Genomic DNA, 10100 nt, shown 5'->3' on the forward strand with positions numbered 1-10100 from the left:
TTCAAAGACAAACGAACAGCAGCGTCGCAGCCAGTGGACATGCAGCTCTGCTTTCTGCACATATCAACTGTTTTTGTGCCTCTTGCTTTGCCCAATCCTTCTGTCGCAAGTCTAATTCATGCTCTGTTGCGTATAAGACAGCAGACCTAAATGCATTTTTTTAACTTTACTTGAGTATTTCCATTTTCAATACTTTTACTTCTACTCCACTACATCTCAGAGGCAAATATTGTACTTAAAACTATAGTTACTATAGTTACACGAAACATACTGTAGGTTAACCACGTCAGCCCTATTTAAACTACTTAACCTACTTGAAAATAGACGATTTACAAGCTCAGAACACATCACGATGACGTGTTGCTATTTTTCATGAATTTTAGACATAATGATAACTTGGGAAAATGGGACATTCTGCAATCTGCATAATGAGTACTTTAACTTTTGGTCCTTTTAAGTACAGTATATTTTGATGCCAATACCTTTTCTTATACGTACATTTTGATGACCAGTCTTCATTTTAAGTAAGAGTAGAAATACTCTTACTTAAGTAAAACATTTGAATACTTTTCCCACCACTGGGCCAACACACACAACTCACTCTTCTCAACTCATCATTATCTTTAATTTCCCACACACACACACACACACACACACACACACACACACACACACACACACACACACACACACACACACACACACACACACACACACACACACACACACACACCCACCCCCACTTCAGTTTAATGCCTTCCACATGTGGGTATCAGAGGATCAGCAGTGCATAGGACTCAAGCTGTTGACAGTGGTGATTTACACTCGGCTAACTGTGCAGTTATAACCCCCCCCCCCCCCCCCATGCGCGCGTGCGCACACACACACACACACACACACACACACACACACATTTCTATATACACATACACTTCTATATGTTCACTTCTCCCCTCCGTCACAGGCAGACCCACCCACGTCGTAGGACACACGCTGGGAATCACTGTTTGACATTTGGCCGTCCGTCCAATGGGCCAGCGTCGTGCACAAGGGCATCTTTTAAAGCTTGACCAGGTGCATAACACACACACACACACACACACACACACACACACACACACACACACACACACACACACACACAGCACCCTCTCCTCCCCTCTCTGACTCGTAACTTCTTACTCAACTTAAAGCTACCTCCCTCTCAATGAAGGGGGGCAGGACAGGGGGAGGCAATCTACCTGTTTGTTTTTTTGGGTGCCTAGCAATTACAGAAATGAATCCCTGGCTGACAGACTGACTTCCAGACAGATACACACACAGACAGCATAGCTACTGCAGAGAAGAGGCACACACGTATCCTACACATACAGCAGTGCTATAACAGTAAGAGGAGAGAACAGACTTGTTAAGCTGCAACCATGTCTGGTTATGGACGTAGTAATTTCACCTGGAATGGAACACTGCGAGAGCTGCAGACCAGCTCACCTGCATCCTGCAAAGGTAGACATGCACACTTGCATGCACGAGCGCACACACACACACACACACACACACACACACACACACACACACACACACACACACACACACACACACACACACACACACACACACACACACAGGATACACATGTGTGTAAGAGGTCTACACGATGCCTTGGAGTATCTTAACTGCACTGAGGCATTGTGTGTGTTGTGGGTGTTTGTGTTTGTCTGAGCGAGAGCAATAAGAGGTGAGACTGACTGTTGAGCCAGTGTCTTGAATGCTGGATAGCCCTGTACCAAGACGCAAGGAGGGGGGGGTAGGAGTGGCAATCAGACTACCCTGTTTCACCCATGTATTTAAGCTGGGCTAATTCCTCCAGAGTGTTGCTATCTCAGCTATGTGTCTCTGTTATGCCCTGAATGTGACAGTGGATTCTCTGTCGTGTCATTCCGCGAAGTGAGGCTTCAGGAAACCTGGCATTATAGGATGCAAATGTCAAACTTTGATAATTAGACCTGATTGCAAACTGACACCATATATTTAGACTGATTAGCACGTGCATATTTAGATGCATGTGCTAATTTACAATGCATGGAAATGTAAACAATGTACAATGTGTTGTATGTGGAGTGAATGTAAACTGTGTGTGTGTGTGTATGTGTGTGTGCGTGTGTGTGCGCGTGTGTGCGTGCGTGCGGTGTTGATATCAAGTAATAAGTAGTAATAAGTATAATTATAACATATATTTAGACTGATTAGCACATGCATATTTAGATGCATGTGCTAATTTACAATGCATGGAAATGTAAACAATGTGTTGTATGTGGAGTGAATGTAAAGTGTGTGTGCGGGCGTGTCTGTGGTGTTGATATCAAGTATAATTACTTATTAAAGGTATGTAAAGAGTAACTTTTACACTTTATGAGTAACTTGTTATGAGTAGCTTGCCCAACACTGGGTACGTATGTACTTTGTAGAGCAGGGGTTCTCAACGTTTTTGGCCGGGGACCCCCGGAAATGCTTTGGCAATGTCTCGGGACCCCCGCCACGCCCCCTCCCGACTCCCAATATAAATTGACTGCTACAATAACCTTAATAATAGAGACAATACACCATAAATACATACTGAAACCAGATATAATCATTAGGGAAGGTGTATGCATGTACTATGTGTACTATATGTAAACTCTTCATTTCCATTTTCCAGCCATTCAGTTGCAGAAAAAAAAAGAAAATAATTTGGGGACCCCCAAAATAATTTAGCGACCCCCCGAGGGGTCGCAACCCACAGGTTGAGAACCCCTGTTGTAGAGTACCAGTACATGACCAGAGCAGCTGTGAGGTGCGCATAAGTACATGAGTTACTTACTGTGTACATGTCTGTTCTTGTGTAGGGTCAGGGTGCTACTTGACTGCTCAACGGTTGTATATCATGTGTTGCCATAATAAGCTGTGACCCTCTAAAATCTGTCTTATTTTAGCCTTTAGCCCTGAGTCTAGCCATACTTAAAGCTAATATTTCGCACCACCTTTAATTGAAACCTAATTTTTACTATGAAATCGTGCATTTCCGCCAGTCAGTCACGCCCCATATATGGTCATGCCTCGTGACATCACGTGATGTCATCAATATTAAGCCCATATATGGAGATCCCTGATGTCATCAATATTGGCCAGCAACTCTACATCTCACCTCAAACCCTTAGATCACCCTTAGATGGAGCTGACCTGACATTCTATATGTTGATCCTTCCCCATCCATCCTTCCTCTTCGATGTCTCCCTTTTGACTGATGGTGCACCCCTGTCCATTTAAACTCTAGACGGGCCTGCCCCAAAGTTATTAGTGCAGCCGTAGCCGGTGAACAACAGGCCATTTAGGGCGAGGACGCTTCTCGCCGTCAGGCGTTTTACTGGTACATTCTGTCTGTATGTATGTCTGTCTGTTGGCCTGTCTGTCTGCTGGCCTGTCTGTCTGTTGGCCTGTCTGTCTGTTGGCCTGTCTGTCTGCTCTTCATTCCCATGTTCAATGCAGTGCTGTAGTATTGATGCAACTTTAGGCACGGGTGCCAATTTTGGGCACAGGGGAGTGTGGCACTGGCATCCCAAGACATTACACATTGCATAAGTATTCAAGAAGAGTTTAGTCAGTTAAATTATAACCCTTTTTGGACGACGGGGTCGAATTTGGCACTTACCAACCAGTTAATGGCCAAATACAGGCGATTTAGAAAAGGAAGGCTGTCAATGCCTATTGGGTCAGTTTTGGCACATGTCTATTACTAGTACTACTCCCAGGTATTTGTAGGAACATACCTGGTTGATCTGTTCACCATGAATAGTAATGAGGGATCTCAATGAGTAATATAAAAATCACACCCGTGTGAACTGAGTGTTGCGAGGTCTTATATAGCCTGATCAGCTGTGGTCTGACGTAATGTCCATAGCAACCATAGCAACCATGCTCATTTTTTTGGTACGAACACGGGTACACGGGTACAAAGCCAGTTGTTGGAGTGGTTTACACCACTCAAAAAAATGTGATTTACATAAGTTATCCTCCTGATCACGCTATACAAGGGCAATGCGGTTCACAGTCACCCAGGTGCCGAGCTGTGATCGATTGCCGTTTCCATATCAATATGTGTTAAACAAGTTAGACGGGGAGGCCCCTACACACACTACGCTGAGAGACACGAGGAGTTACATCCAACTGGAAATTGCCTGAAGGGTGGTCGTAGATTACGAGATATTGTGTGAAAAGTTGTTAATTTGGCCTGAGGTTGGTGCTAGAGCATATGTCACAGGGTTACTAAAATAGTCTAGCCTAGTTTATCTGTATAACAAGGCTATGGCTCAATGCTCATATGGACATTTATGCTCAATAGATGGGCTCACCATTAAAGCCCGGGTCATTAATGACGCAGTGTGACGCGCTAGACATGATGAGCCAAGTGGCACGCAGCCTGCGAGGTGTTCCAAATTAGTTTCACGAGCCAAAAAACCTGGCTCACAGGGGGTTGTCTTACACGGTATAAATTAGGCTGTGGGGTTCATCTTCCAAGCAGCGTGAATGCACTCAGCAAGTTTCAATGCAATCTGCTCGTTATCTCCGCCAGGCAGGCAGAGACATAGCGTTCAGCTGTGGGCGTCTGTCTGTCTGTCTGTCTGTCTGTCTGTCTGTCTGTCTGTCTGTCTGTCTGTCTGTCTGTCTGTCTGTCTGTCCGTCCGTCCACCTGGCTGTCTGCAGCTAATCTCGCAAACTTCTAGGCCGATCAGTGTCATATTTCTGTGCACACTGACAGCCATTTGGAAAAGAATTTGGGAATTGAGGACCTCTGCCTGCTAAACGACAACTGTCATTTTTGTGAATTAATAATAGCAGAGCAATCATCCCTCCTGTCTATGGGATATGTCCTGTAAAGGCTATGGATCAGGGTTGGCCAATTAGGCGTTTGCCCATCCGGCTTATGTGATCAAACCACTTATTGGCCAATTACAATGCTCCTGTCACTCCACCTTATGGGATGTGCCGGTACTAGCCAGTCACAGGCATTCAATTTGCTGCCACCATAGACATAAAGGCTAGATGACTTGCCCGCCCTGCCGGCCAATGGAGAGCAACGTCGCCACATGGCGGCCATCTTGCTACAGTCAGCTCGCTCACTCATGGAATGTGGTAGCGCACATCCTCCGATCTTGATGCTGAGCCAAACTGTTTAAACAGACAACGTAGACAAAAGCATGCAGGGCAATGACGTATACTCCGTGGGGGCGGTGGGGCTCGATCCCCCATGAGGAATTAGACCTGAATATATCATTTCTCTATGGAATATATTCGCCTCGGTCCGTCCCGTTTGTACCGCGCCAGGTCGCGCCGCGACCGTTCGCGCAATTCTCGCCTTGTCTTTCTTTTCTTGTCCTGGCAGGGGGGTGGTGGGGGGTGGACCGTGTTGCCTGTCCACTTGTACACATGCAGCGGGGGGAGGGGGCGGGCCCCCATGGCGATTATAAAAACATTTCGTCTCTGATGCAGGGGCTCGCAACTCACTCTGTATGCTCCAGAAAACTTTCATTCAGCGATACAGCAGGACATATGGTGTTTCGATCGTGAGGTCTTTCTCAAGTATGGGCTGGGCCTATAGCTCCCGGACTACTTGAGGTGAGAAGGGAAAGGAGATGAATTGCTCAGATATCCACAGTAGAGAGTAGAGAGTGTTAGAAAGTGATCCATTTTTACGTTCTCAGAATTAAAACACTTTTTGTTTTTGCAGGCAAATCCATTCAACATGGAGCAGCGCAACCAGATAGTGACATACTGTAACGCCGAGAAATATTACAACAGACTTCAATAATACACAATAACAGAGGATGTCTGGGGGTTTACAGTTACACATCAACCCTCTTACACCCAGGGTGAAAAATGAGTGCAATCACACAAATATTAAGTAAGACGGATAGCAAGAGAAAGATGGTTTCATTCACATAACATCTCTGTCGGGTGGAAACCTCATATTACTTTACAAGATTCTAATAAAACAATGGCAAAAAAAGCTCAAAACGTGTTGCTTCGTGCTCCGTTTTGAGCTTGTGGATCTGCTTTAGCTATTGAAAAAATAGCAGATATACAAGCTCATAGAGCTTGTAGGTCTGCTATTTTAGAAAAATCGAAGAACGACTGACATAGAAACATAGCTTTTTCAGAAAACTGTCAGGATGTAGAAGACGTTTTTAGAATCTGATCTCAGGTTAAAATGGGTTAATTTACGGGAAAAAAACACCAAAGGTTAGAATATGGAGATAGGAGGCTTCTTCTGGACAGCAGTGATAAGATAAATGAGTGATGTTAGCGTTCTGTATTCCTATTACATTATTCCTATTGTTGCTGTCAGGCAAAAACCTTTTATGCATCCAAAACCTTTACTTTGCAGGAAATGGAAAAAGGAAAAGAACACCTGTGTACCAATGTCGTTATTTAGTCACAAAACATGTTCCGAAGTGCTTATTTCTCCTCCTTTTTCTTTTCTTTCCCCCCAATTTAGTCAATTTAGTCGTAGTCCCCGACTCCCCATACATATATTTCTGTGTTGCAGTAATGCAAATAGCCTGCATCCTGCTTCCTTAGACTCACTAAATTGAGAAAGGACGCAATCATGTAATCCTCCGGCGGTCCTGGGATGCAATACTGTACTCGGTACTGTACTCTAACGTCGTTGGAATGTCCCTGGCTGGGACCCATCTAAAACCCACTACATTGAAAACCTATTCACATCACTGGTGTTGTCACTGCTGTCGTAGCCTACAGACTCACCTGCCAGGGAGGAGCCCCCTCTGGGAGGACCCTTCGTCCTACTCCTCCTGCCCAACATTCCCCGTTGACAGTTGGAGCCCGTAGGAGTAGTACACTGCAATGACCAGTGTCACCCGTCCCTCCCTTCCCTCCTCCGAACACGGGCCAATTGTGCATCCGATGCACCACGGTGGATTCAAACCCACAACCTCTGTGGTGTTAGGCAGGGACTTCACCACTGTGCCACCCCAATGCTACAATAATGCCACAGACGAATAACAGTCTAAGTCCACACTATTGATCCATAATGTATAAATGATAGATAAGGGTTCAGGACAACGAGGCCTTTTCGTGGAGGGGTCAGAATGAAATTTGGACTTAAGACTGTTTTTCGTCTGTGGTACTCATTTATTGTTGTTCTGCTTTTTCAACTGTGCGTGTGCGTGTGCGTGTGCGTGTGCGCGTGCGTGCGTGCGCGCGCCCAAAACTAGTGAAAATAGCAGATCTAGTGCACATGCAACGCGACGCTTTGCGCTGTGTTGCGAGCTTCTTGCTGCTCAGCATGCATACAGTACCCTGAGCACCCACGGTTTGATGTTGTCTTCATGGGCCGCTAGTGCTTTGGTCAGGGTTTGATGTTGTCTTCATGGGCCGCTAGTGCTTTGGTCAGGGTTTGATGTTGTCTTCATGGGCCGCTAGTGCTTTGGTCAGGGTTTGATGTTGTCTTCATGGGCTGCTAGTGCTTTGGTCAGGGTTTGATGTTGTCTTCATGGGCTGCTAGTGCTTTGGTCAGGGTTTGATGTTGTCTTCATGGGCTGCTAGTGCTTTGGTCAGGGTTTGATGTTGTCTTCATGGGCTGCTAGTGCTTTGGTCAGGGTTTGATGTTGTCTTCATGGGCTGCTAGTGCTTTGGTCAGGGTTTGATGTTGTCTTCATGGGCTGCTAGTGCTTTGGTCAGGGTTTGATGTTGTCTTCATGGGCTGCTAGTGCTTTGGTCAGGGTTTGATGTTGTCTTCATGGGCCCTAGTGCTTTGGTCAGGGTTTGATGTTGTCTTCATGGGCTGCTAGTGCTTTGGTCAGGGTTTGATGTTGTCTTCATGGGCTGCTAGTGCTTTGGTCAGGGTTTGATGTTGTCTTCATGGGCCGCTAGTGCTTTGGTCAGGGTTTGATGTTGTCTTCATGGGCCGCTAGTGCTTTGGTCAGGGTGTGATGTTGTCTTCATGGGCCGCTAGTGCTTTGGTCAGGGTTTGATGTTGTCTTCATGGGCCGCTAGTGCTTTGGTCAGGGTTTGATGTTGTCTTCATGGGCCGCTAGTGCTTTGGTCAGGGTTTGATGTTGTCTTCATGGGCCGCTAGTGCTTTGGTCAGGGTTTGATGTTGTCTCCATGGGCCCCTAGTGCTTTGGTCAGGGTTTGATGTTGTCTTCATGGGCCCCTAGTGCTTTGGTCAGGGCGAGTTGACGGCTCACTTTGTTGGCAGTGAGGATCCGGAATGGAGGTCCTGCTGCCGTCATCAATAAAGCAGATTAATGAATGTATTTATTGATAACTGATCTACAAGCTCACACCACGTCACATTGCAACTGGTCGTGAGCTTCTAGATCAGCTATTTTTGCTAACTGGCGTGCAGTGCAGTAGCCTATACTGTATATGGTGGGGTGGGGCTTTATACCCTTCTAAATCAGTAGTTCTCACACTTAGCGGAAGTGAACTACAGTGCCGAGTGGCGCTCTCGAGTCTCAACATATTGACGTCAGTTTCTTCCGCTGTTTTCTACCAGGGAGGAGAGGGGCGGAGGGTCTCTGATCGGTGAACCAATATTTCCCCAGCGCTTGCTCCCCCCCCCCCCCCCCCCCCCTCTAGACCAGAAAGACAGATGGGACATGTGCATGAGATGACGGGAGTCGGATTCAAACTCGGGTCCTTGCGAGTGCGATTCACACGGAGCCTTTGGAGCGTGTGGTGCATGCGTGTGCTAACTGTCTGATTCCCCCCCCCCCCCATCTCTCTCTATGTCTTTATAAACCTTTCCATATCTCTGTGTCTGGCAGGCCATCTGTCTCAATTATATCCCATCGTGCTGCCCGTCCCAGTCTGGGGGTCTTTGGCACCACATGTACACGAGGGTGGTTCATTTCTTCTCCATCTGCTTTCTCTCCGTTCCTCTGATTTATGGGGCCGATTTTGCCACCAGCGGCCCAAGTTTAGATTCCGGGCCTGGTTTATATCTGAGGAGGTGATTAGTTTTACAGCAGAGCAGAGGCTCAGAACCCTCAGCGCTGCCTCGACTCCAGCCCTGATTTCTGCTTCGTCGTTATGACAGTCGTGCGGGAACGTACAAGCTCACAAAGTCGTGGGCTTTTACGATGCCACAGAACGATGGAGCATAAATACATTTCACTTCAGACCTCAACGAGAATCACGGTGTCATGAAAACCCTGCACACCACATGGGAGAGGAAGGATGTCATCAATATCACTAGGCCATAATCCTCTCCCTACAAATGCCATCACTTACGAGGCTAAGTGGAACAATGACAAGCTACAAACAGACAGGTTCATTTTCCCTGCTAGATTAAAGGACCACTTCACCACTTTTCAACTTCTCTTCCTATAATTGGTCCTAACTAATGTTAATGATAAAATACCACCATTTTTTCCTACTCCGTCTGTGGTGAAGTGGTCCTTTAAACATTTATATGTATTGTTATTTAACCGCTCTCACCCTGGCATACCTATTGTGGCATTCCTAAAAACAAAAAAAAGTGGGAAAATGGCAAAATTCTTTATGAAAAAGAGGTGGAAGACAAAGTGTGAGAAATACATGATGGTTGATCGTCGGAACTGTCTGGATCCAAATGTTTTCATGAACGTTTGAGTCTTTTGCTAGATTACAGTTTATGAGGAAAACGGTGATGGACTTCATCATTCCTTCCAGCTTCAAGCATGTGAACGTTTCTGCCCATAGGCCTATATTCTGGTGAAAGTTGCAAAGTAATAGCACTTACTGATTTGTTACAAATGTTCTAATTGTTAAGAAAGCTGCTCCGTCAGCACTATTAGCCTCTAATGCCACTTACATAGTTTACGTGAAAAAGCACACGTGAAAAAGGTCTGGACCTGTGTGCACGTTTTGTTTCTTTTCATGCATGGCAAGGAATACGAGACTGCTCGCCCCTTTACCAACTCGCCCCGGGCGTACAGCCGGCGGAACAGCGCGGCCTGGTATTCCTAAAGTAATCTAAGTAAATTATGCTTAAACGGTTAAACCTAACCTTATTCCTAACCTCAACCTCAGTAAAACGATGCCTAAACCTAACCCTATTC

The 10100-nt window shown here is 46.0% G+C and overlaps 1 protein-coding gene across 3 annotated transcripts in view; it reads left to right on the forward strand.

Annotated features, from left to right (window-relative positions):
- Positions 1 to 1391: 1391 nt before the first annotated feature.
- agbl1 (AGBL carboxypeptidase 1) overlaps positions 1392 to 10100 on the forward strand; it is a 258686-nt gene continuing 249977 nt past the window's right edge. For all 3 annotated transcript variants that reach the window (XM_079501323.1, XM_079501324.1, XM_079501325.1), the window contains exon 1: positions 1392 to 1503. In XM_079501323.1, the coding sequence (XP_079357449.1) occupies positions 1422 to 1503 (82 nt within the window). In that variant the 5' untranslated portion in view covers positions 1392 to 1421. The remainder of the gene's footprint in view (positions 1504 to 10100) is intronic.

Source organism: Electrona antarctica (assembly GCF_951216825.1).
Source record: "Electrona antarctica genome assembly, chromosome: 5".
NCBI classification, from domain to species: Eukaryota; Metazoa; Chordata; class Actinopteri; order Myctophiformes; family Myctophidae; genus Electrona; species Electrona antarctica.